Source organism: Petaurus breviceps, unplaced genomic scaffold (assembly GCF_028583685.1).
Source record: "Petaurus breviceps papuanus isolate PSGF00001 unplaced genomic scaffold, PetGlider_PUasm1.0 90639, whole genome shotgun sequence".
Classification (NCBI taxonomy): Eukaryota; Metazoa; Chordata; class Mammalia; order Diprotodontia; family Petauridae; genus Petaurus; species Petaurus breviceps.
In genome coordinates, this window is record NW_027187296.1 from 7,067,514 (window position 1) to 7,093,968 (window position 26,455).

Genomic DNA, 26,455 nt, shown 5'->3' on the forward strand with positions numbered 1-26,455 from the left:
TCTCTCTCTGTCTCTCTCTGTCTCTCTCTGTCTCTCTCTCTCTCTCTCTCTCTCTCTCTCTCTCTCTCTCTCTCTCTCTCTCTCTCTCTCTCTCTCTCTCTCTCTCCCTCTCTCTCTCTCTCTCTCTCTCTCTCTCTCTCTCTCTCTCTCTCTCTCTCTCTCTCTCTCTCTCTCTCTTTCTCTCTCTCTTTCTTCTTCCCTATCCCCCACATTTATTTTCTCCTTCCCCACCTGTCTGTTTTTCCATATCTCTCCCCTTTATCTCTCCATATCTCTCCTCACCTCATCTGTCTCCCTTCTGCCCCTTCCCTCCATGTCTCTTCTCTCTATAAATGTCTCTTTCCATCTTTCCTGTTCCCATTTTTCTGTGTCTCTCCTCTCACCCTGCCACTTTGTCTCTTACCTTCCCCTGTGTCTTTATTCCATCCCTGTTTCTCTCTCCTTTTTCTTTCTCGCTTCCTCTCCTCTCATCCTCTCCATATCTCTCTTTTCTCTCCAGGTCTTTTTTTGTCTCTCCTCTCTCAGATTCCCTTTGTATCTCTCCCTTTCTTTCTCTCCATCTCTCTCTCTCCTCAATCTTGTCAATGTGTCTCACCTCACATCTGCCCTCCGCCTAATCTCTCCATGTCTCCATGTCTCTGTCTCTTGTCCCCATTCCTCTCTTCTCTTTCACCGTGACTCACAGCTTTTCCTTACTCTCTCTCCTCTGAATCATCTCTCCTTATCTCTTCTCTCTCTGAGTGTCTCTTCCCATGTTGCCTGTCTCTGTCTCTTTCTGCTTTTCCCTTCTCTATATATTCGTTGCCCTCCTCTCTCCCCATCTCTCCGCTGTCTTTTTCCTTGGTCCCAACCGTGCCTTTCCTCTCTCCCTGTTTTATTCTGGCGTTTCCTGTCTCTGAGTCTCTCCTGAATTCCAATCTGTGTCTCTCCTGTCCCTCCATGTCTCCTGGATGTGTCTCTCCTCTCTCCATGTCTCTTCTCTCTCCGTATCTCTCATCTGTCTGTGTCTCTCCTTCCCTGTGTCTCCCCTCCAGTGCCATACAAGTTTTTCTCGGACCCGTCGGGGCTAAGTGAGAAACGCAAGCAGCGTCGGATCCGCACGACCTTCACAAGCTCCCAGCTCAAGGAACTGGAGCGAGTGTTTGCGGAGACCCATTACCCGGATATCTATACACGGGAGGAGCTGGCCCTGAAGATCGACCTCACGGAGGCTCGGGTGCAGGTGCGCGAAACTGACCGACCAAATGGAGGGGGAGGAGAAGGGTCCAGGGAGCAGGGGCTGAGGGGAGGGGCAGGGACTGAAAGGAGACCCTTCTAAGGTGAGTGACTCCTCATCGGTACCGAGCTAGCACAATGTCATAAGCGAAACTCAGGCCTCTGCCCCCTAAGCTGAAGACAGGTTAGACAACAGTCAGGGTCCAGCATCCTGAAACCAGGGGCCACTTCTCTATGCCTGAACTGTGCCTGGGGGCAGGGGTGCACTGAGCTAAAGGGCTCCACCAAGGGGATGGGAAAGGGACAGAAAAGGGAGAGTGAGGAAGGTGAAAGTAAGGACTTTGAGAAGGTGGGGAGAAAGAGACAGAAGAGGAGAGGGACAAGGGAGAAATAGTTAGGAAAACTGGCAGAGAATGGGAACAGGAGAGGGACAGAGTAAGAAAGGAGACAGAGAGAAAGAGAGGAAGCAAGAGGAGAAGAGAGAGATGGGGGAAAGGCAGAGCGGCTAAGAAACTCAGATAAAGGGGCGGCTAGGCGGCACAGTAAGTAAAGCAGCAGCCCTGGAATCAGGAGGACCTGCATTCAAATCTGCCCTCAGACACTTAACACAAAAACTAGCCATGTGACATTGGGCAAGTCGCTTAACCCCAATTGCCCTCCAAAAAAAGAAAAAAAGAAAAGATACTCAGATAAGAAGATGTGAAAAGAGACTGGAGAAATGGAAGAGAAAGATGCAGGGAGAGAAATGTAGAGGGATGGGTAGTAGAGATGGAGAAAGGATGGGGGAAATTGAGGAGAAGAAGGTGGAAAGAGAGGATGAGAAAAGAAATAGAGAAAAAGATGAAGGGGTCTCAATGGGAAAGAGAAACAGACAGTAAGGCAGAGGGAAATAGGGGGGAATAGAAAACAGGCAGAAAGAGAGAGAATATATTTTATATATAAATATATATGTATATATGTGTGTGTGTGTATGTATTTCCAAATTCAGTGTTTACTTATACTTCCAGTGAAGGAAGAGAGATAAAACTAAGGACTGAGGAGGGCTAGAACAAGAAGATGAAAGGAACAGAGCAGGTGAAGGGGATGGGGAAAATGAGGTAGCCTTAGGGAAGGGGAGATGGAAAAAGAAGCAGAGAAGCTCCCTCTGGGCCTCAGTTTCTTCTTAATTTCCCCACATTTAGGGACAGAGGGAGACTGGCTGAAACCGAACTCCATCCTGACTCTCTGGCTAAATGCCTTCCCTAGCCACTAAATAACTTATATTTATAAATGAGGTATTATTTGTAAACCACTTAGCACAGTAGTCACACAGTAGGTGTTTAATAAATGTTTACTGCCTTCTCCTTTCCCAGTCACTATAGCAGCCAGTCTAGCCTCACCAGGGGACAGAAGGAAGAGGAGACAAGTGAATGGTAGACAAGTTAGAGAGATGGGATGGTCCAAAACGTTCATCCCATGCATCCTTCTGGCTTTGACTGAGCAGAATCAGACTTTCATCCTGCCCCAAAATTTCTCCAGTGCAAGAGGACCTTCAGACCCCTGCCTAGCATCCCCCACAAGCCAGATGGAAATTCTTCTTTAATCAGTCCACCATTCATGTCCTCTCTCCTCCCCAGGTCTGGTTCCAGAATCGTAGGGCTAAATTTCGGAAGCAGGAGCGGGCAGCCAGTGCCAAGGGTTCTGGGGGAGGGGCAGGTCCTCCGGGCACCAAGAAGGGGGAGACCCGATCCTCCTCTGAGGATGATGAGTCCAAGGAATCCAACTGCAGCCCGACGCCAGACAGCACGGCCTCCCTGCCCGGTCCCGGTGGCCTAGCCAGCCCAAGCCCTAGCCTCAGCCTCAGCCTCAGCCCCAGCCCTGGCCTGCCCCCAGCCCCAGCCCCAGCCCCTCTCAAAGGGCCCCTGTGGGCTGGTGGGCCAGGGGGAGGAGGAGGTGGGCCTGGGGCACCTAGCCCTGCTGAGCTGCTCAAGGCCTGGCAGCCTGCAGAGCCGGGGCCTGGTCCCTTCTCTGGCGTCCTCTCCTCCTTCCACCGAAAAGCCCCAACCTCGGCCTCAGCCACTGCTGCCCTCAAAGCCAACCTCTTCTAACTGTGCCCCTCGCCCCCTGCCCCAACCTCCTGGGAGCTGCACAGCTGAGATGCTCCTACTTCCTTTCCCTCTCAGACAGGGGCAGGTAGCCACTGCCTTCCCTTCTGGGGATCCTGCCATGGCCAGAGACATTGACCTTCACTCCATCAAGATGTTCCTTTCCGCCCTTCTGAGCCCTGTCACTGCCAGAGACCCCTTCTCTACCTCCCCCAGGCATTTCCTTCCTGAATTTCTCTTGACATGAGAGATAGCCCATTCCTCTTACCCTGCCCTGACAGATGTTCCCTTTTCTGAGAATCCTGTCTTATTGAGCACCCAGTTCTTCACCCCCGCCTTGTGAAGATGATCTTGCCATAGCCAGAGATGACCCTTCTCTCAATGTGCCAATCCCCAGATATGCCCCTTCCTCCACACTTTCCCAGGACCACATCCCAAGCAGAGATGCTCCATGGCTGAAGGTCACCCTCTCCAAAGCACCCCCTTCCACACTCTGGGCACTATCTCGGCCAAAGATGTTTCTCTCTGGGTAACCGAGGCCCACCATCAGGACCCCGGGTTATCAGTGACAGCCAGAGTGATGGATACTTTCCTTTGACTCCCCATCCCAAGGATCCACTATGCCTGGTCATGCCCTCCCCTGGAGAAATAGGGGACTGCCCCACTTCCTTCAGTGTTCAGTGTTCCCTCCTCTGACACCCCTTCTCTACCCCCTCCACAAGTCCCTTGGGAAATTCCTTAAACCAGCCCAGTTCCTCATGAAGTTGGGAAAAAGAGATCCTCCGAGGTATGGCATTGTGAGGAAGCACTGCGGGAGGGAGTTATCCATCACAGCTGGCCTCTGGAGCTAGCAAGATGGATTCAGTAGGTCATCTACCACTAGGGCCAGGACCACCCAGCTGGGAAGGGGCTGCTGCCCATAGTGGGTCCTGACTCTTACCAACTGAGCCTAGAGCTGAGGGGTTATGCAGTACATCCTCCCTCACTTAACAGAGGAGGAAACTGAGTCTCACAGAGGGGAAAGGAGTTGCCCATGGTCACACAGATAGAAAGAAGCAGAGCTGCCTGGACTCTTTGCTCTTACTTCCCAGGGTAGGGAGGAAGGGTGACTGTTACCCCAGACCAGGATCCCTAAAGGCCAGGCAAGGGTATAATTATTTCCTCTTTTTTTTTCTTCCAACGTTTGTTTTCCTTTCTGAAACTCCTCTGTAATTTATTGAGATCAAATTCTGCTCAATCCAAATAAAATTAATTTATTGAAGCCATTTCAGGTGGCCCTAAGAGAACTGGGAGGGGAGATTTAGGGGCAAGGGTAAACTCTGAGCCCTATCCATAGGGGAACCAGCAGACTGTGGGAGAGCACCAGAAGCCCCCTCTCCACACCAGTCAATCACCTGGCCCTTTATTAAAGCCAGTCTCTTTGAGCAGATCATTGGCCTCTCCAGGTCAGTCTTGCCATAGGGACAAACCTACCTAAACCCTTAGCCTGCAGGTCTTTATCAGAAAGGTGTGATAGCCCCACACTGGCTTTGTTCCAGGGTGAGATTCAGGCTAGGTGGGTTAGGAGTCCTCCCTTTATTCATTCTCCCACAGTTCATGTCACACACGCCAGCAAAACAAGCCTACTGGAACTGAGGCTGCAAAGAGAGACACAGCCTCCAGGAGCAGGGAGACTGTACTCCCCAGGTCTGTGGATAATCAAACCACAGATGAAATACTGTGTGTGGTCCTGGGGGCTCCCAAGTTTAAGACAAATTCATTTGTCGATCAGAGGGTGGCCAGGATGGGGAAAGGATTTGGAGACCAGAACACAAAGGATTAAACTGGGGCTATTTGGCCTGAAGAAGGGAGTGTGTGATAGCTGTCTTCCGAGTGTTCAAAGGGCTGTCCAGTGGAAGAAGGATTAGGATGGGAAAAGGCAAATTCCTGACACAAGGGGAAAACCCCCAGACTTGGAGCTGCCCCAAAATGGTGCAGTCTGGGCAGACAGTGGGTTCCCTCTTGCTACAGTTTTAGAGTGGAAGCTGGACAAGCCCTGGTCACCAAAGGGTAGAGATTGGTGAGAGGGCACAGCTGGGCACTGAGGACAGGTCCACCCTCCTCCATCTGCCTAGAGATGACTCCTGGGGGAGCCCTCTGTCCTCCCCTTTTTCTGAGCTCTTAAGCTGCCTGTACTTCAGGATCCTCCCACTTCATGGTGATCCCCTCCCCTATTCAGACTCCTAAGCCTAGAACCAAGAATTTTAGAGCTTGCTGGAAGTTTAGAAACCATGTTCTCATTTTGGAGAAGGGGAACCTGAAACTCCATGTCTGCCTGCTTTTGGTGGGCATTGCGGATGCAGTGAATAGGCTGCAGTGGAAAAGCAAACAGGTCCTTTATTGCTGAGGGAGTTAGGGCTGGGACTCAAAACATGCCCTAACTCCACTCCCTCATAAAATAACATTAAAGTGTCCACATACATCCATCCCTCCCTCCCCCCACCCAGACGATTAAATTAACACAGAACCCTCCCTACCCTTCCCCCCATGGCAGTGGGGACCCCAGCCCAGCCAAAGGGGAGGAAGGGGACTGCTCCTTCATTTCCGGATGGGATGCCAGTCTGGGTGGGGACCTGACTGAGTGCTCCCTGTGGCTCAGGGGGTCCCCGAGATGAGGAGAAAAGTGTGAAATGTAACGAGGACCCCCTTGTATTGGCACCCTTTCTCTGCTGGAGACATGAGGGCCTGCACAGAAATCGGTCCCCCCTCCAGCAGCCCCAGTGAGTGGGGGGGTTTGGGGGGATAAAACCTTGGACCAATGCCATCCCTGGAGTAAGGAGAGAGCCTCTTAAATTAGGCAACCAGCCTCAAACCCTAATGGGGAGGGGAGAGAACCAATACGGAAGTAGAGGAACATTGATTGGCCAACAAGGACGGAAGGTAAGGAGAAGAGTGCTCTGGGGAATTCTCTTCTCCGAGGCTGGAGTCTCCCCAATAAAGAGGCAGAGGAAGACTCTGGTAACTATGGCGATCATCCTGAGCACTAGGTAAGGCAGAACGGACAAGCTCCTTCATGACGGGGATTTGGAGGGACAGACCCTCTGAACTTGGGGGGTGGGGGTCAGAGGGAACACACCGGGTGGTCGGGGCCCTCACAGTCTGGACCAGGGCCCTCCTAGCCGGAGCCCTTCAGGCAGGGCCAGAATCAATCCTGGAAGGTCACTTGCTATGCTGCAGCGAGTCCAGCAGGAGGCGTTTGTGAGCTGGGTCCTGAACTCCGGCCTCCTCCAAGTCCTCCTCCGTGATGTCACTGCAGGGACTAGGACTCAGTCAATGGGCTGCCCATCCAACTCCCTGCCCCCTACCATCCCTGGCCCCAAAGCTTTTGTTGCCTATGCAAGCCCAACACCCCCAAGTTCCAGCTCTGGGACCCTCCCCGCCACTCACCTGAGGAACTCCAGGTCATCCCATCCATTGTGCACCAAGCCCTCCTCGTAGCACTCCATGCCGAGGGCCCGAAGCCAGGCACCCATGCTCCCCTCACCCAGGCTGCCTGCTCGCCCACCCTGTGGGCATGGAGCCTGTGGGCACACGCCAAGCACTCTCAGGGCCCTGGCCCGCCCACCCCCTTCCTCCCCACTTAGACAGAGATACACAGAAGGGTTGGGAAGAGGGCAAGGGGCAGAAGGAGACACACCAGGACAAAGGCAACATCACAGGGGTGCTCCTGGTCAATAACTCAGTTCAAGCAAATATTGATTAAGCACCTACTATGTGCAGTGCCCCATGTTTATTTGGGGGAAACAAAAAATGAAAAAAGACTGTCCTTGCCCAAGGAATTTAGTAGACTATGGGGAAGCAGAATATGTTCATAAATAACTGTAATTCAAGGGCATCTGAGAAGTCCAACAGAGACATGAAAGATTGGGGGTGGGGAGGTAGAATTCCTCCTGGCTTGGGGTATCAGTGAAAGCTTAAAGAAGGAAGTGGTGGAGGGGTGACTAGGTGGCACAGTAAATACAGTCAGGAGGACCTGAGTTCAAATCCAGCCTCAGACACTTAACACTTTCTAGCCATGTGACCTTGGTCAAGTCACTTAACCCCAATTGCCCTGCCCTCCCCCCTCCAAAAAAGCAAAATAAGGAAGTGGAGCTTGAGCTGATCCTTAAAATAAACAGATAAACTTCAAAGAGCAAGGTGAGAGGAGAGGACATTTCAGCTATGGAGGATGGCCTGGACAAATGCACAGAGGTGGGATATAACAAGATGAAATCAGGGAGTCCAACTTGGGTGGGAGTCAGTCTGTGGAGGGCCTTGAATGCTACACATTTACCTTGAAGGCAGCAAGGAGTCAGGTTTTCTGAAGGCCCAAAAAGTGATGCTAATTGGGTAACAGAGACATATGCTACAAATAATATGGCTAGCCAGGAACCCCCAGAGCCAGCACAGAGATGCACACATTCGTACATTGTCCCCTCTGCCCTCGCCCCATAATTATGCACACACAAACCTCCTCAGCCAGGTCTTCTTGGATGCTCTCTCGGATTCGAGGTGGGGGAAAGCCGAGGGGACGGCCATAGTCTGGGGGAAGACCCCGGGGAGGCAGGTCTAGGGGGCCCCCAATCAGGCCCCCTCTGGCCGGTCCAGCAGCATAATCAGCCTCACTCAGTGTCTTGGCCATCTGTAGCACAGAGCAGGATCGGTCGTCCCCACTGCTCACTTCCCCTAGGAAGGCACTAGCTGGTGAGGAACTTGGAGGCAGTGGGGGCCGGGGGTGGATCTTAGGATTCAGTGGTCCCCGAATCTCAACCCCTCCCCGACCCCTGCCCCCAGGGCCCACCACGGGCAGATCCAGGCTAGCTGAGTCAGGCAGTGGTGGTGGAGGGAAGTCAGGAGGGGGCAAAGTGCCACCCTCTTCATCTGATGAGCTCCCCTCTCCAGCTCGAGGGGGCCGTCGGCGGCCCGGCTGCAGGGGGGGCACTGTGATGGCCACCTTGTTCTTTGTAGCTGAAGGAGTGGGAACCTTGGCAGGAGGGGTGGGGGCCGGGGGGTCCAGGGGCAACAGCTGGTGAGGGACCCCCTCCAGAACATAGTAGGCTGGGTTATTGAAGCTATTCTTCATCGGGGGTGCTGTCATCCCCTCTGGGTCTGGAGCCCCTTCTGGCTTTGACCTGGGGATAGAAGGGATGGCTCAGGTCAAAATGGCAGAGTAGAAGCAGGTCCTCTGCGCAGCTCTGGCTTCCACTTTCCCCAATTCATGTAAAAGGGGACTCTGAACAAACTTTGGAGCTACAGAACCCACAAAATGACACAGAGAAACTAAACTCCTGCTGAGGACAGCCCAGGCAAGCAGCAAGCGGCCAGGGGAGCTGAGCCCAGGCCCGCTGAGGTTTTAGCCCCACCGACGAGCCTGACCAGCCGCCGGCTAGAGGGACTCCAGATCACCAGCAGCTGTGGCGGTCTCTAGAATTATCAACACATAGATGCTAAGGACAAAGTGAGAGGTCAGTGCACTGTGGACTTTGGGACCCAGTAAGTGGAAGTGTGTCAACTTTTGGCTCCAGGGTGAGAAGCCGCTGAGGGCTGCGGTGCACCTGCCACGTGGCAACTTCAGCTCCTGGCCTGCAGACTGTAGGGGGACCAAGCAACCAGTCTGAGGGGTAATTGCTCTTGCTTTAACCTGCTTGGATATGGATTGCTGTCTAGGGTGAAGGTCCTGAGGTGTGTGACCAGCTTGCCAGAGCAGTGGAGGCTTCAGAGAGGGCACCCAACTAATACCTCTGGCAGCTGAGAAAACCCCAGGGTTTGGTAAGAAGCTCCCCTGTCTGGTAGCAGAGTCCTACTGTGGCAAAAAGCCCAAAAGTCAAGTAATTGAGTGGCAACATGACCAGGCAAAGGAAGCAAAGCAAACAGAAGAACTCAATATTAGACTCCTATTTTGGGGACAAAAAGGAGCAAAGCATGGAATAGGAGGAAGACAGTGAAGTCAGAACTCCTGCACCAAAAGCTTCAAAGGAAAATATGAGCTGGTTACAGGCCATAGAGGACTTTAAGAAGCAGATAAGAGAAGTGGAGGAAAAATTGGGAAGAGAAATGAGAACAATGCAATAAAATTATGAAATGAGAGTCAACAGCCTGACTGAGGAAAATAACACCTTAAAAAATAGACTAACTCAAATGGCAAAAGAGGCTCAAAAAGGCAATGAGGTTAGAAGAATGCCTTAAAAAGCCGAATTTGCCAGATGGAAAAAGAATCTCAAAAGCTCACTGAGGAGAATCATTCCTTCAGAATTAGATTGGAGCAAATAGAAGCTAATAACTTTATGAGAAATCAAGATGCTGTTAAACAGATCCAGACAAATGAAAGAATAGAAGGCAATGTGAAATATCTCATGGGAAAAACCACTGACCTGGAAAATAGATTCAGGAGAGATAATTTAAAAATTATTGGACTATCTGAAAGTCATGATCAAAGAAAGAATCTAGAAATCATCCTCCAAGAAATCCTCAAGGAAAACTGCCCTGATGTTTTAGAAACAGAAGGCAAAACAGAGGTTGAAAGAATCTAACCAATCACCTCCTGAAAAAGATCCCAAAAAGAAAACTTCTAGGAATATTATAGCCAGGTTCCGGAATTCCCAGATCAAGGAGAGAATATATTACAAGAAGTCAGGAAGAAACAATTTGAATATTGTGGAAACACAATCAGGATAACCCAGAATCTGGCAGCTTCTACAATGAGGGATCGAAGGGCTTGGAATGTGATATTCCGGAGGTCAAAGGAGCTGAGATTAAAACCAAGAATCACCTACCCAGCAAAACTGAGTATCATGTTTCAGGGGAAAATATGGTCATTCAGTGGAATAGAGGACTTTCAAGCATTCTTGATGAAAAAACAAGAGTTGAATAGAAAATTTGACATTCAGATACAAGAAGCAAGAGAAGCATGAGAAGGTAAATAGGGAAAAGAAATCATAAGGAAATTATCAAAGTTGAACTATTAACATTCCTACATGGAAAAACAATAATTGTAACTGATGAAACTTTTCTCAGTATGAAAACAGTTGAAGGGAATAGAAATATATATATGTCTCTATATGAGGGTATATGGGCATATGAATACATATGTGAATGTGTGTATATATGTTTATAGGTATACATAGATAGAGGGCACAGGACCAATTTAATAGGAAGGAATGATACTTAAAAGGTGAAATTAAGAGGTGAGAGAGGAATATGAGAGGGGATGGGGAGAGACAAAATGGGGTAAACTATCTCATATAGAAGAGGCAAGGGAAAAGGGTTACAATGGAGGGGAAGAACAGGAAGGCAAAAGGGAATGGGTCAACCTTATTCTCATTGAATTTGTCTCAGGGAGGGAATGACATACACACTAAATAGGGTATCTCACCCTACTGGAGAGTAGCAGGGAAGGGAATGAGAAGGGGGATGATGGAAGGGAAGGCAGACTGGGGGGGAGGGAAGTTGGAAGCACCCACTTTTGAAAAGGTATGGGATCAAAGCAGAGAATAGAACAAGTGGGAGGTGGGATAGGAGGGAGGGAAATATAGTCATTCTTTTATAATATATCTAAGTTAATGTTTTGCATTAGCTACACATGTACAACCTATACTGAACTGTTTATCTTCCCAGTAAGGGTGGTTGACAAGGGAGGAAGGGAATGAATCTGGAATTCAAAGTTTTAAAATCAAATGTTTAAAAAAAAAATATATATATATACTATTATTAATACTATTTTACATGTAATTGGGAAATAAGATATACAGGCACTGGGCCATAGAGATCCACCATGCCCTACTGGTAAAGTCGAAAGGGGTATGGGAGAAAATATGGGAGAGAGCAGAGTGGAGGAGGTGATATCCTGTGGGACTGCTATTTTGGGGTGGTGGGTAGGGGAAAAACAGGGAGAAAATTTGTAATTCAAAATCTGGCGGAAATGAATGATGTAAATCAGAAGTTAATAAAGCATTTGAAAAATGAAAAAAAAAAGAAGTGATGGCTCAACAGAAACTCTGGACTTAGGGTAGATGAAGGCAGCAGCATGGTGGAGGGAACAAAATGCAGCCTGGAAGTTAGGAGCCCTGGACTCTAGTTCCAACAGACACTGATTTAATGTGTGACTTTGCTTAGCACTTAGCACAGTGCCCGCACATAGTAGGCACTTAATAAATGTCCACTGAATTGAATTGAATTGGGGAAATCCCTCCACTTCTCTTTCCTCCTGTGTAAAATAAGGGAGCTGAATAAAAGAAGGTCTCTGAAGTTTGTTCCAGTGAAGATTCTATTCTAAGACAACCCACAGCTGTAGAGGAAGTTGCATGGGGAGAGGCCTTTAATTCCAAGTGAAACCTGAGCCAAATCCACGTAGGGGACAGTAGGAGCCAAAGGGAATGGAAACATGAACCCTTTAATTATGGTAAGTAAGAGACTGCTGAAGAAAGCAGCCTGAAGACTTTTGTTGCCTTTCCAAGAAGGCATCTGACTCCAAACAAGATTCCCAGTGAGTTATTTCTACTCAAATCAGGAAAAGAACCAGGATTAGAATAAGCAATGATTGGTAACAATTAAGAGTAGTGAGAAAAGTCTCAAATTGCACTTAGGAGTTTGTACCCGGACAAAGTCCATGCACATAGAAAGAGCAAGATTTATGTTCAGTAAGCTGTGCATACTATTTAATTAGCACTAACATAAAGAATATTTACACTGAGCTATTCTGATCTAGAATTCTATTTTTATTTTAAAAGGCAAAGCTGAGTGGCAAATAATTGTTCATATTCACAAAGCATCTTGAGCTTCATAAGCCCAGTGTGAGAAAGGCAGGTAGTACAAGGATTACCCATGTAACTGGGGTGAAAGGGCCCAAGGTCACCTAGCTAATAAATGGCAGAGATGAAGTTTGAATTTGGTTCTCCTGACTCGGACTCCAGTGTTCTGTCCACTATAGAACACTGTCTCCACTGTCTCCCTAACCATAACCAGGGAAATCCTGCTTCTTTAAACTACAAAGGCCCATTCAGAGTAGAGACACCCCCTTCAACCCAGTGGAAACATAGAAAAAAAAAAAGAAGCATAAAATTTAAGAAGAAACATTAGCATCTGGTGCAGGGGTGGGGAATCTGTGGCCTTGAGGCCACATGTGGCCCTCTAGGTCCTCAAGTGCTGCATCTGGAGGGTTATTCCAACAAACACCAAACTACAGAATGGTGGCAAACAAAACTGGGGGCATAGGTGAAAGGAAGAACAGCTGGAAGGGGTGGATCACACAACAAAGCCGGGAGGGAACTTGGAGGTCATTTAACCCACTCCTTTCATTTTAGAGAGGAGGAAACTAGGAGGTCTAGTGAGAAGAAGCAAAGCTAGTAGTCCAGTCCCAGGATTTTGACTCCAAATCCAAAGTTCTTTTTGCCATATTCCGTGATGCCTCAAATGGGGAGACTCCTCATCTGGGGGGGGGGCCCCCCCTTATAGGGAAGGGGGTTCTCCCGGGAGGAGGTCCTTACCTGGGAGTAGGAGGGGGTATATCACCTGGGAGCAAGGGTGACAATCCTCACCTGGGGGGTTGTCACCTGGAAGCGGGGGAGAATACTCACCAGTGGGGGGGCTCACCTGGGAGCAGGGGGGGGATCCTCACGAGGTGCCCCACGAGGTGGGGCTGGAGGCCTTCCTGTTGGAGGCGGCTTCTCAGGCTCATCAAATAGCTTGGACAGAGGACAGGAGGTCTCAGCAGGACCCGGCTTTCGGCTCCAAGATCTGGGAGGCAGGGGGCAGATCCAGGAACAAGGGATGAGAGGAGGTCTGGCCAAGAAACCTTCCACTGGACTCCTCTCAATCTTTCAAGTCTCCTGCCCCACCCGTTACCTGTAGTCCTGGCTCCCTCGGGACACAGATGGCGGTTTCCCCTTTGCTCCTGCTTCGTCCTTGTCGACACTGATCCACTCTAGGGGGCAACAGCAGGAGCTCAAGAGCATGGTTCCCCCCATCCTAGGCCAGGACCCCAGTAGCCTAGCTGCCACTGAGGGTCTGCCTCAGACTCCCAAGTCCCAGGGTTGCTCCACCCTCCTAGGACTAAGTTTGTCTCTAGTCAGAGCCTCCCATCCCCATCCCTGGTGGTGCCCCCACCGTAGAGCCGTTCTCGGGTGCCTAGCCGTTCGGCTGGCACCCGCACCTTCATGGAGCCTCTGATGTTCCCCGTTTCTTCACCACGGTGGGACAGGAAAGTCAAGAACTGTTGAGCTGTGCTGCCAATCATGGACTTGAGTGCAATCACACACTCGCCTAGGAGTCAGACAAAGAGGCTTAGATTCTCTACCCCTTCTCCAACCTCACCACCCCGCCCCATCCTCAGACTTTTGCAATCTAAGACCTGGCATAGAAAGCACATCCTCCCCCAAAGACCCACACATCCCACCAACCTTTGCCCAGAAAACTCAGCCTTCTAACACTTCTTCTCCCTTCTTCCAGAGACTGTCTGCCACAGGACCCTCCTCACCCCTTTTTTTCCAACTTCCTTAGAAATGCCCTCCTCTCTGCTCCCCACCATGAATACCACACCGTGCCCCCTGCCCCTCACCATAGGACTCATAGCCATCCAGGGACTTAACAGTCAGCAACAGGTGCTGGTCCTGCAAGTATTCAATCTCTGACAGGATCGGCTTCAGCTGGGGGAGAGACGGACACACTATGGATAGTGTCTCCTCACACACTGCTGCCCCTCCATCAGTCACACACCAATAGCTGCCTAGCAAGCTCTTTCATGTGCAGTGACACCACACAGTGCTATGGAGGTGCTCACATGTCCAAACGGAAAGCGAAAGGAATAAACATTTATTATGCAACTCCTAAGTTTCAGGCTCTGTGCTAAGTGCTTTACAAAGAGTATCTCCTTTGACTCTCACAACAACCCTGAAAGGAGCTGCTAATATCAGCATCCTGTTTTATCGCTGGAAACAATAAACTAACACAAAAAACACAAAAGGAAAGTGAGGCAGAGATTAAATGACCTGCCCAAAGGCCACATTTGAACTCAGGTCTTCCTAACTCAGTAGAAGCCCAGGGCTCTATCCATTGTCCATCTTCCCAACTCCAGACAAACCTAGGGCCACACAGGCCCTACACTGACATCAACACTCTCCAAAAGAGACCTTCCTATCCTCTCACTGAGGCACTATCAGAGACTGAGCTCACCTCATCCCTTGCCTGTGTTCTCCCCCAGCCTTTACAACTGTCTGGTGCAGTGAGACCAAGCAGAACAAAATGAATCCCCACTCCTTCTCACCACCCTTCAAGTACCTAAATACAGTTATAAAGTTCCCTCCAAGTCCCCTCCTCTCCAAGTCAAAATTCTCATTTCCTTCCACCAATCCTTGCATGATAAGTGCCCTCAACACTCTGACTGCCCTATTCTGACCAGCCCTCAGCCTGTAAATATCCTCCCTAAAACCATGTCCCCCAGAATGGAACACAATGTACCATATGTGACCTGACTGGCCACCCTTGGACAACAGCAAGAGCCCGATGCAGGTCTGCCTGCCTCAAGCCTCTTCCCATTCCAGTCCTGGGTCTACCTGCCTCAAGCCTCTCCCCACTCCAATCCTGGGTCTGCCTGCCTCAAGCCTCTCCCCACTCCAAACCATTTTCCATTTCCAGCCACTAAAGTGAATTTCTTAAAATGCAGGTCTGACCATATCCCCCCCTACTCAATAAACTCCAGTAGCTTCCTTTTGCCTCCAGGATCTAATACAAAACTCTGTGTTTGGCCCCCTCCTGTCTTTTTAGTCTTATACCTTAGTCCCCTCCCCATCCAGTGACACTGGCCTCCTGGCTGCTCCTCTCACAAGATCCTCCATCTCCTAGCTCTGGGTATTTTCCCTATCCCCTGTGCCTGAAATGTTCTCCCTCCTTATCTCTGCCCCCTGGATTTCCTGGCCTCCTTTAAGTCCCAACCAAAAGCCCATCTTGTACAGGAAGTCTTTCTCAACCCCTCCTGATCCGAGGGCTTTTCCTTTTCATTCCCTATTTCTCCTGTATATAGCACGTTTGTACATATTTGTTTGCTCGTTGTCTCTCCCACTCAGTTGGGAACTCCTTGAGGGCAGGGTCTGTGTTTTGCCTCTTTTTGCAACCTCAGAGCTTAGCACAGTACCTGACACATAGCAGACACTTCATGTTTATGAACTGACTGGGACAGAGTAGAACAGAACTGTCATATATGTAGATTTAAAGCCAGAAGGGACCTCGAAGGCCATCAAGCCCAACTCCCTCATTTTACAGATGGGGAAACTTAGGCACTGAAAACTTAAGTAATTTACATAGCTAGTAAATATCATTCCCTTATTCTGAGCATTTTCCCTCCACTAATGAAGCCTAAAACAGATTTAGCTATTTTAGCTGCCAAGTCACCCTGCCGATTCCTAATGAGCTGGTAGGGTTAGTCATGCTTCTCTCACTCTGTACAAATGACTTCTAGAACTCAGCCTCAAGTCCTACATTTATGCCCCATGACATTTCATCTTATTAGGGCACTACAGCTAGTATGAAAATGTTTTGGCTTTCTAATTCTAGAACTTTGTTAGGAAATCAAAGTCAGTTCATCAGACTGTTATTTAAAAAATAAAAAAAATTTCTTCCTCTTTTTTGAAAATTAAGGCAACTTTTACCCATCTTCAATACTATGGTACCTTTTTCCTCCACTATTTTTCTTTTTCTCACCCCCTAAACTCAATCATACAACACCCCTAGCAGAATATACACACACACCCCAGGTAACACAATAAGGAAAACCTGAGTTCAAATCTAGGCTCAGACACTTACTAGCTGTGTATTTTGGGCAAGTCACTTAGCCTCTGCCTCAGTTTCCATATCTGTAAAATGGAGATAATAAAAGCATCCCTCCCACAGTTGTTTGTTGTGAAGGCTGAATGGGAGAATATTTGTCAAGTGCTTTGCAAACCTTAAAGCACCATATAAATGCTAGCTATTATTACATACACCCAGACCCATTTCCTTCTCCTACCTCAGTTCCAAGTCCCTCTTCCCTCCCTGCCCTCCCCAACCAGGAGCCTCACCGTGGGCAGCTGTCTTGAGGACCACTGAACCTTGAGGAAGTTGATGTTGTCACTGCTCTGGGCATCATTCTCAAAACTCTTTTTGTATTCTAGAGAAGCGAGAAGAGTATCTCACTAAGTGTTCCACCATCATCTCCTATCTGGAGCCCACTGAAGCCAGACCCCTGGCATTGCCCCTTTCCATCATCCCTCTTTTCCCAACTCTGACCTTCTAGGCAAGTAGAGTAAAACTCAATGAAGAACTTGGTACGGCTGGCAGTTTTGACTATCGCTTCCACACTCTCAAATTCGATGTAAGCCTGATCCGATGGCTTGGACAGCCCTACACCGGAGGGAAGAGGGGTAAGAGGAAAGGGTAAGTGGGAAGAGACAAGGGCCAGCATCAGAGCCCCAGTCTCAGAGCTAGAAAAGTCCTCAGAAGGAATCTCATCCAACAAGTGCTTGAACTGGAATTGTCTCCCAAGTTTCCTAGACAAGAAGTCTACCCTTCACTTGATGACCTCCAGGGATAAGAACCTCACTACCTCCAGAGGGATGCCATTTCACTCAGCTCTCTTAGGAACTTTCTTATTACAATGAGCCCCAAACCATCCACTCAGTGTTCTTAGTTTTCTCTAAGGCCAAGTAGAATAAATCTCTAATCACTTCTTTCTTTTCAAAAAATGTTTTATCAACACTTTTTTGTAACCATTGCTTTCATCTCCCAATCCCCCCAACCTCACAGAGACCTCCTCTGTAACAAGGAAATACAGTTATACAAACTGGTACACTGACCATCTCTGAATAGATGGGCCTTGTTCAGACCCTGCAGCCAATCACCTCTCTAGCAAGAGAAGACACCAGTTCCATCATCAGTCCCTGAGAGTCATGGCTGATGACTCTCTTCTCCTAGTTTTTATTTATTCTCTCCAGAAACCATCCCCCAGACCCAATCCAATGAGGAAGCCAGTCCCTTGGTCTTCACTGATCCCACTTCATCCCTGAGCCCCGGGGTGGACATTTGTCCAGCTCTCTTGTCTCTGATGAGAAGCCTAATTCATTTCCCTCAGAGAAACTATCTGAATTGCCTATGGTCACACAGCTAATAATAATAAAAAATAACAACAGTAGCTTGTTTCTGTAGTGCTTCCTTCACAACATCCTTCTAAAGATGCCAGATGTAATAATAACAATAATAATTATAATTATGCCAAGTGGGCAACTAGGTGATGCAGTGGATAGAGCATTGGGCCTGGAGCCAGGAAGACCCGAGTTCAAATCCAGCCTCAGACACTTATTAGCTGTGTGACCCTGGGTAAGTCACTTAACCCTGTTTGCCTCAGTTTCCTCATCTGTAAAATGAGCTGGAGAAGGAAATGGCAAAGCACTCCAGAATCTTTGCCAAGAAAACCCCAAATGGGGTCATGAAGAATCTGCCATGACTGAAAACACCTGAACTACACAAAAATGTGCCAGATATTGTGCTAAGCACTTTAATAATATCTCATTTAACCTCTCACAACAACCCTGGAAGGTAGATACTCTTATGATTCACATTTAACAGCTGAGCAAACTGAGGCAGACAGTGGTTAAGTGACCTGCACGGCGTGGTCACACATCTACTAAGTGTCCGATGCTGGATTTGAACCCAATTAGGTCTTCCTGACCTCAGCACTCTATCTACTTTGCCCTGTAACTGCCTGAAAGTATTATTATCTCCATTTTGCAGATGAGGAAACAGTGACTCAGAAGAAAAGTCCACACTCCATTAAGCTATCAGATTGATCTTTCTAAAGCGCAGGTCTGTCCATGTCACCTCCCTCCTCAGTAAACTCCAGTGGCTCTTTATCAGCTCCAGGATCAAAGATAAAATCCTCTGGCTTTTACAGCCCTTCATAACCTGGCGCCTTCTCCTACCTTTCCAGACGTATTCCACTCTGCTCCCATCCAGTACTCTGCCAGTCAGTGATACTGTGTCTCCCACAAGACACTGTATCTCTGGCCTGCATGCATTTTCACTGGAATCTCTCCCTCTCCTCCAAGCCTGGCAATTTCTCCCTCCCAATCTCTGCCTCCAGGATTCCCCAGTCTCCTGCAAGTCCCTACTAAAATCCCACCCCCTAAATTTGAGGGCCTTCTTCCACTGATAATTTCCTATTTATTCTGTCTGTAGCTTGTCTGTACGAAGTTGTTTGCATGTTATCTTTCCCTCCCTTAGAGTAGGCATCATTCATAATTTATTTTTTGTATCTCTAGTGCTTAGCACAGTGATGGGCACATAGTAGGTGATTAATCAATGTTGCTGACTGATGAAAATGACTTGCTCAAGGTAATGCATCAAGGAAGTCAAACCCAGAGCTACTTATTCTATTCTTTTATTCTTTATTCTTTTATTTATTTAATTCTTGTATTCTTTTAATTTGAAGAAGGTAATTTCTTTACAAGAAAACAGAGGTGGGATGAGATGAGATGGGGGAAAGAATAGACACAGAGTCTCATACCAGAACAGGACAAGGGCAAGAAATCCAGAGAGGGAAACATCAAGAACTTAAGAGTCAGGGATAGGGGACAGTCTAGAACCAAAGTTCCCACAGGGAAAGAACCTACAACCTGTGGCCACAGAAACATACAAGCTAGGCTTTAAAAGTCCCAGGTAAAATCTAGAACTGGGTCCTGTTAGAGGAGAAAACTGAGAAGGTAAACCCTTGAGATATGTCTAGAACCCAAAATAGAAAGGCAGAACCTAGAATTTAGCTCCTTATGAGGAAAGCCTAGATACTGAGATCAGAGAATAATTGAAATAACTTTAAAAAACTGAGACTTAAAAAAAATAAGATGCTAGAATTTAAATCCCTGGAAGAAAAGTTAACATGTGGTTCTGAGAGATGAAGACCTGTCACATCCTCTCCCACCTCCCCCACAACAAATCTTCCAATAGAACAGAAACAAAAAACCAGAACCAGGACAAGAGAGGACCTGTAACTGAAGTCTCAAAAAAAGATAAACTAGAGCCTGGGTCCTAAGAAAGAGAGTCTAAAAGAGATACTATCAGGGAAGAGGCCAAGGATTTCCATGAATCGCCAAGGGGTATGTACACACATATGTGTACACACACACACACAAAGTCATTCACTCTCTCACCTTTCTTGGAGACAAACTGGGAGGTAACCCCAACTTCAAAGGCTCCAAACACTGGAGAGTGGTCACTGGTGACAATGTCATCTGTGCAACCTAGGGGGATTAGCAAGCAGCAAGAGAACTGAGGAGATAAAAGCCTTGTCATCTTCTCCTTCTACCCCCCCCAAGATTAGGATACACTGCTCCCCACCAGTCACCTCCACCATGGAACCCCAGCTCTTACCATAAGAATTGCAATTGATATGGGTCTCAGGATAAGATTTCCAGAGGATGCGATCACACCAAGAGGGTACATTGGTCCGGACCTGCAGATGGAATGAGGATTAAAAGGTGGTGCCTGGAGAAGGAGATGAGCATCAGGGGCTGACACAGGGGAGGAAAGGAGTCTAGGCATAGGAATGGCCATCCCATTTAACTCCTGGCAAGAAATGCATATGTCTGTCATACTCTTGTACAAAGAAAGAGCTGACTGCTTTGTCCAGCACATAGGAAAACATGAGAGAACAGGGTTGTATGGGAACTGGGGTAGACAGTTAGTTAGTCATCAAACATTTATTAAGCCCTTTCTATGTACCAAGCACTATGCCCTCTATTCACTACTCAATACTTCCTCTAATTTAATATAAAGTAATATAGAATGTAGAAATGCCTTAGGACACAGAATGTTGGAATAGGGGGGTCAGACCATAATATGTCAGCAAAGGAATGAAGCCTCAAGATGATCTGTTCTCAAAACCACAGCCAGTTAGAGCTGACGAGGAGTTAAGAGGTCATATGGTCCAAACCCCTCATTTTAGAGATAAAGAAGAGCTTGCCCATGATCACACAGTGAGTCACTGTTGCCCATTCACTGCCAGCTAGGCCAGAGCTGAGCGAGGGGAAGCATACTTGGTGGGTCACCCTGGGAAAGCAAGGTGGCCAACTCCACATGGAGGGAAGCCCAGAACCCTGGCTGGAGAATGGGGTGGGGTTGGTTTGGGTTTTTTTTTAGCCACCTAAGCTTGGACTGGACAGTGTGATCCAACCAAAAAAGGCCTTTGACAAGATTCCGTGGCCCCAGGCTCAATATTTCCATAACTCCCTCTAAATTACATATTCTGGATAATTTCACTGTATCCCTCATTGCTAGTAAACTCTTGCTGGAACTAGCCCTTACTCAAAGTGACTAAGGAAAGCAGTAGACAGCTATGCCACGGGGAAGGAGCTGGGGCTGGTGGGAGTGCATTAACAGGAATGAGCCCCAACAGCCTAAGGAAGAAGGGAAGGTTAATGGGTGGCATTCTGAAGATCTCAGACTGTCAATGAGGCAACAATCCTCAGGACAGTATCTGGAAAGTTGGATTCAGTGCCAGGGTGTGAAGGTGGCAACTAGTTCCATGACAACTCATCCCCTGGAAGGGTTATTAAAACACTAATAATTCCTCTTATGTGTACAGTGAGCCCTTTTATACCTACTCACTCACAAGGCTGGCAGAACAGGGGGTGCTTGTACCATTTGACAGAAGGGGAAACTGAGGCACAGAAAAAATTAAATGGCCTTTCCCTAAGCAGGGTCCTGTATCAAGAATATTGTAAAGGTTTTTTAAGTACCAAGTCTAGGATGGACCAGCCCCAGGGACATTCTCTAAGGCCCTTATCAGCTCCAAGGGTTTTGGGACAACCAATCCAAAATACCAAGTGCTTTATGATGCTCAGCTTTTAAGTTGCAAAGTTCTAGGATTCTGAGTTCTGTGACTCAAGATTTTATTATTCTGTGGCTTCTTCAGGACCACAGAGCAGAATTAGCCATTCATTGCCCTACCCCACCACCCTCCAATTCCTCCCTACTCACCCCGGTGGGTTTCTGTTTGTGCCAGGCATAGGTGTCCCGGGAGCCTCGCTCATAGCGGTATGTGGGAGGGAAAGAGATCTCTTCCTCACCTGGCATGGAGGACAGGGGGTCAGGGGATCCCAAAACAAGCTCTCAGGGAACTGGAGCCCAAAAGACCCTCACACACACATACCAAACCAAAAACAAAAACAGGAAAACCCTATCGCAGGAGATCTCCTTGACCCTAACCCCAGGGTGTCTTTGTCTTGACTATTCCTCATTAACTCAGCACCTCCCAGAAGACAGGCATGTCCCTCCTCACTGTGTCTTTCCCCTTGCCCCAGTCTACCTCTGCATGCTCACATACACGTGCACACACACACACACACACACACACACACTCACTGAATCTCAGGAAAACCTTGTGCTTCTCACGCTCCAGGTTGAGCTGGTCCACCCGAAGAAGGGGCTCAAACTCCTTTCGGCTGATATAATTGAGAATCTCCTGGGATGAAAGGAAGGAGGGAGGTAAGAGTCAGGTGCGAATTTCTCCTCCATCTACCTTCCTTCTCTGAAGAAGTAACCCCATCTGAATATACCCCAGGTCTTCGAATTTTTGTCCAGTTTTTCCAACCCCAATATACAACTGTTCACATCCATTTTCCCCTCCATTATAAGTCCTAAGGTCACACCCAGCTCCAACATTCTCTTATCTGTCAACAAGCATTTATGAAATGCTTACTATGGGCCAGCCACCTTGCTAAGAAAGGCAAAAGCATCCTTGTCAGGGATTCTGATGTGGGAAACAACATGCAAATAACTATGTACATACAAGATATATAGAGTGTGAATGGGAGGTGATCTCAGAGGGAAGGGACTGGAAAAGGAGAAGGAATGCAGGAGGGAGGAGTGGAGGTAAGTCTTGAAGGAAGCCAAGAGACAGAGGTGAGGTACCTCCCAGCTCTCATGTTCTGTCCTAGGGTCCCTTCCAGCTTTAGAGTTCTGTGTTCTAGGGTTCTCAAGTCTCTCCTGGTTCTAATATTCTCTGTTCTAAGGTTCCATCCAGCTCTGCCATTCTATGTTCCAAGGTCTCTGCCAGTTCTGCTATTCTGTGTTCACAGCTATGACATCCCAGGATCTATATACTAAGTCCTCCTCCAGTTCTGTCTAACACCAACCTTCAACATCTATGACACTATCTGTAGATCTATCTATCCTCTCTCCTGGTCATTCACATCCACCTATTCCACAGTCATTAAAAGCAGGTATTTTTAATAAACATGGAATGCACATAATGAAACAGATCATTCCTCCATGACTATATCCACCTCCCCCCACAAACCTGGATATCCATGTCCAGCCGGTAGTTGAGGTCCCCAAACCAGAAGAGATGGGTGAAACGCAGAGACATGTCAAATGCACTGAGTTGTCGGTCACCCAGTGACAGCAGTCGAAGGATATCCAGGTAATTCTGATTCCTCCTGCAGAGGAGGGAATGGAAGAAGGGGGTCATCCAGCTTAGCTAGAGATTTTCTGGAAGACAGGAGCGGCCAAGGGTTCACTCAGAGACAGACAACAGGCAATCCAGGGGAAGACAGTGATCTCTGATAGGGCCTAGTCCCTATCCCTAGTTCCTTACCGAGCAGTCTTTTCATTGCCAGAGGTGAGGTGACAATTGACAAAGCCAAATGAGGTGCCATTGAACATGAAAGAGACACCAACTGCCCCCTTGTTACCTGTGTGGGAAGATTGAGGACCCAGGATGAAAACATGGCAGGATCATATTACGACAAGGAAAAAAACCCCATGAGATTCTAAGAGTTGTCCCTCTCCCAAGCCCACTTTGCATTCCCTGACCCCACTCCCCAATCCCTTCCCACTCAAGAAGGAAATAAGACAAATCAACTGACTCTACCAGATAACAGACAGAATGGAAATGGAATTTTCAAGCTGGAAATTTATCCAACCCACTCCTTTTATAGAAAAGGATCAAATTAGGGAGAGAGATCCCTAACCTAAGGCAGCTCAATGAATCAGCCAGATGAATCCTCACAAGTAGGGAAGTAAAAAATGTGCTGACATCCACCCTGGTCCACCAACACCTGACCTCCCCCTGTGCCTCAGATGACCAGGATTCACTGACAGACAGCAATTAGAACACTATCTCCCTGCGACCAGTGGTTGACAGAGTTTCTCTCTCTCTGACTGGAGAGTCCAGGACCTCAGTCATCAAAACTAGGAGAGACTCCTGTGGATCAAATGCAACAGTAAAAGACTAGCAACATGGTGCAGGAAAAATGGGAAAGAAAAAAAAAAGACACTGGATTTTAAGTTAGAGGGTCTGAGTTCAAATCCTGACTCTGCTATTTACTTGCTTGGTCAAGTCATTCATCCTCTCTAGACCTGTTTCCTCCTCCATGAAATAAAGGGGTTGCCCTAGATCAGGAGTTCTTAACCTAGGAGTCTGAACCAAATATGGAAAAAAATTGCATCTTTATTTTCACTTATCTCTAACTGAAATGTAGCATTTCCTTCAGTTACAAACTTAAAAAAAGAAAAACTACTCTGAGCATGGGTTCACAGGCTTCATCAGACTGGAAAAATAGACAATGATGCATAAAAAGTTAAAAGACCCTGGAACAGCTGATTATGAGCTCCTTCCTAGCTCCAATTCTAAGTTTTTTGACCTAGAATTTGAGAGCTAAAGAAACCTTAATAGATTGTCCTCTTTCCATCCCTTTGTTATACAAAAGAGGAACCAGAAGCCCTGAGAGGGGCAGTGAACCAGCTGAGGTCACACAGTAAATCCTGTCTCTGCCAGTGACAAGAATCTAGGTGCAATGACACCCAGTCCAGGGTTCAGTCTGTTATACTTGGTTGGCAACAGGAGAATGAGCCAGACTCCCTCCTCACCCCTGCTGGATCATCCCAGTAAATCCAGGAATACAGAAGGGCATGAGTATCCCCAAGGGTGAGATATGCCCATCTTTTTCTCAATCACTAGCTTCTAATATTCAAGTCAAGTTCTGGTCCCCTCCCCAAATCACTTTTGATTCCTGGGCACTGCTGGAACAGAAGGAAGACAGACAAAAAGCAAGGTTCAATGGGCTTGGGCCTTTTTGGGGAGGCCAAAGGTAAGGAGGCTTGGGGTGGACTGGAATGAATGAGGTTAGAGATCCAAAGGTCCAGACTCACTAGGGTTGTCATGTTCACAGAGGCCTTAGAGGGAGCTCTCAAGATCTTTGCTTTGGAGTTCAAAGGGCCCTCCCTCCTTTCCCAGATGAGGAAGTTGAATCCCAAAGATCACTCAACAAATAAACAGCAAAGCCAGAGTTCCAACCCAGGTCCTAACTTTCAATTCAGGGCTTTTGCCCCTAATCTTGGCCCAGTGTCTTACCCAAGGTGTTGGCAATGCCTGTCTTCACACTGGATGTGCTGACGTGGCTAATGCGGTTCTCATGTTCTGGCTTCACAAGCACAGCAACCTTGATGTTCCACAGAGACTGCATGGCAATCTGGGGACATGGAAGACAGGCCTGAGTCACTAGGCAGCCCTAAACCTGGGGTCTCTTTCATCCTTCCCACCCTTAGGGAAATAGTCTGGGAGAGCCCAGGGTCAGCATCCCCCAGGCTCATGGGAGGTACCTTACCCCTCTTTTACTATGTAGACTGAGGTCAGGAGGATGAAAAATGGTGGCAACATTGCCTGAAGACCTTACCCCAACCCTTCTGCACATCCTCATTTTAAAAGACAGAAAGCCAGGAAGTAGCTGGGGACATAGCTGCTTCGGCCAAGTCCAATTCTCTGCCTGCCTCCCCCATGCCAATTCTTTCCCAATCTTTTCCAGCCACTCCCAATCTCCTCACCTTCCTTATCTCCCCCACCCATCCATATCAAAGTTGTTCTCCTCTTGGATTATACTCTTTTCCCTGCCCACCTAGATGAAATTCCCCCAATCCTTGAAGACTCAATTTGAGTCCCAGCTCTTTTTTTTTTTTAAAGATTCACCATTTCCCGTAGAATGGTCTTTAATGGTTTCTAATGCTTTGCTGTGTATAAAGAAATGCTCCTTTTATTATTTAAGGTCAAAATTTTTTTTTAATTATATATGTCTGACATGCCATTCTTTAGTCCCAGCTCTTTCTAGAATAAACCTGATGCCTGACTCTAAGATTCTACCACACCACACAGAACTTGAGAGTCAAGAGAAGAGGTGGGAAAGACATAGGACATCAAATGCCAAAAGCTGAAAGGGACTTTGGAACACAAAACACCAGAATGGAATATTGGAGCTCATAAGGACCTCAGGGTACAAAATGTCAGAGTTGGGGTGGGGTGGGGGAATCTTAGAACACAGACTCTCAGAATTGAAAGTAACCTAGAACATAGAACGTACAAACTCATAGCTGAAAGGAGCCTTAGAGACCACCTAAGTCCAAGTCCTCTTGTTACAGAGGCCCCCGGAAGGGAAAGACTTGTTCCCTGTTGCAAAATTAATGGCAGAAGCAGAGCTGGCACCCAGGTTTCCCAGATCCCAGCTCAAGACCCTTCTTGTAACCCTGTTACTATGGCTCTGAACTTAGATCACTCTTCTTCCTGATGGGTGGGGCTTTGGATCCTTCTCCCTGTGTTTGGCACAAAGGGTCAGACTCTGGACCCAGGGAACTGGCCCCTTCTTCCCCAGTGACCCAGACTCCCCGGAGGATGGACTCTGCTTACCAAGACAGAACTATATGAAGAAGTGGGACCCGGCTCTTCCACGGTCTATGTATGAGACATTGGTTAGTCCTTTCCCCTTGTAGAGTCTAGCTTCTTCCTCAGTCAAACCCAGTAGAGTTAGACTTGATGATCTTTGAACATTCAATGGTCTTATGGTTCCCACCTGTAGCTTTCTTTCAGCTACATTTCACAATGATAATAATAATAGCTAATATTTACATAGTGCTTTAAAAGTGCAAAACACCTATTATTTCTCCCCATTTTACAGGTAAAGAAACAGGTTGAGAGAGGTTAAGTGTCTTGCATAAGGTCACCCAGTTACTAAGTATGAACCACAGCTGCCTCCATTGAGCTTTCCTGGGAGTTCTGTGAGTTCCCTGAGACTCATTTAGCACATGCTGTCTCCATCTTAGCTGAAGAAAGGGGACTGGGAGACAGGAAAGAT

At 47.8% G+C, this 26,455-nt stretch overlaps 2 protein-coding genes across 3 annotated transcripts in view; one reads left to right on the plus strand and one right to left on the minus strand.

Annotated features, from left to right (window-relative positions):
- Positions 1-3,302, plus strand: part of PHOX2A (paired like homeobox 2A) — a 7,939-nt gene extending 4,637 nt beyond the window's left edge. The window contains exons 2-3 of the mRNA XM_069064569.1: positions 1,035-1,222; positions 2,832-3,302. Coding sequence (XP_068920670.1) covers positions 1,035-1,222; positions 2,832-3,302 — 659 coding nt within the window. The remainder of the gene's footprint in view (positions 1-1,034; positions 1,223-2,831) is intronic.
- Positions 3,303-5,655: 2,353 nt separating this feature from the next.
- The window catches only part of INPPL1 (inositol polyphosphate phosphatase like 1), a 37,564-nt gene continuing 16,764 nt past the window's right edge, over positions 5,656-26,455 (minus strand). For both annotated transcript variants that reach the window (XM_069064674.1, XM_069064675.1), the window contains 16 exons: positions 24,688-24,805; positions 22,930-23,026; positions 22,633-22,771; positions 21,696-21,795; positions 21,312-21,400; positions 19,704-19,785; positions 19,484-19,573; positions 16,572-16,685; positions 16,364-16,452; positions 13,870-13,957; positions 13,419-13,574; positions 13,158-13,236; positions 12,906-13,049; positions 7,789-8,449; positions 6,726-6,859; positions 5,656-6,588 (listed from right to left, as the gene is read on the minus strand). In XM_069064674.1, the coding sequence (XP_068920775.1) occupies positions 6,498-6,588; positions 6,726-6,859; positions 7,789-8,449; positions 12,906-13,049; positions 13,158-13,236; positions 13,419-13,574; positions 13,870-13,957; positions 16,364-16,452; positions 16,572-16,685; positions 19,484-19,573; positions 19,704-19,785; positions 21,312-21,400; positions 21,696-21,795; positions 22,633-22,771; positions 22,930-23,026; positions 24,688-24,805 (2,271 nt within the window). In that variant the 3' untranslated portion in view covers positions 5,656-6,497. The remainder of the gene's footprint in view (positions 6,589-6,725; positions 6,860-7,788; positions 8,450-12,905; positions 13,050-13,157; positions 13,237-13,418; positions 13,575-13,869; positions 13,958-16,363; positions 16,453-16,571; positions 16,686-19,483; positions 19,574-19,703; positions 19,786-21,311; positions 21,401-21,695; positions 21,796-22,632; positions 22,772-22,929; positions 23,027-24,687; positions 24,806-26,455) is intronic.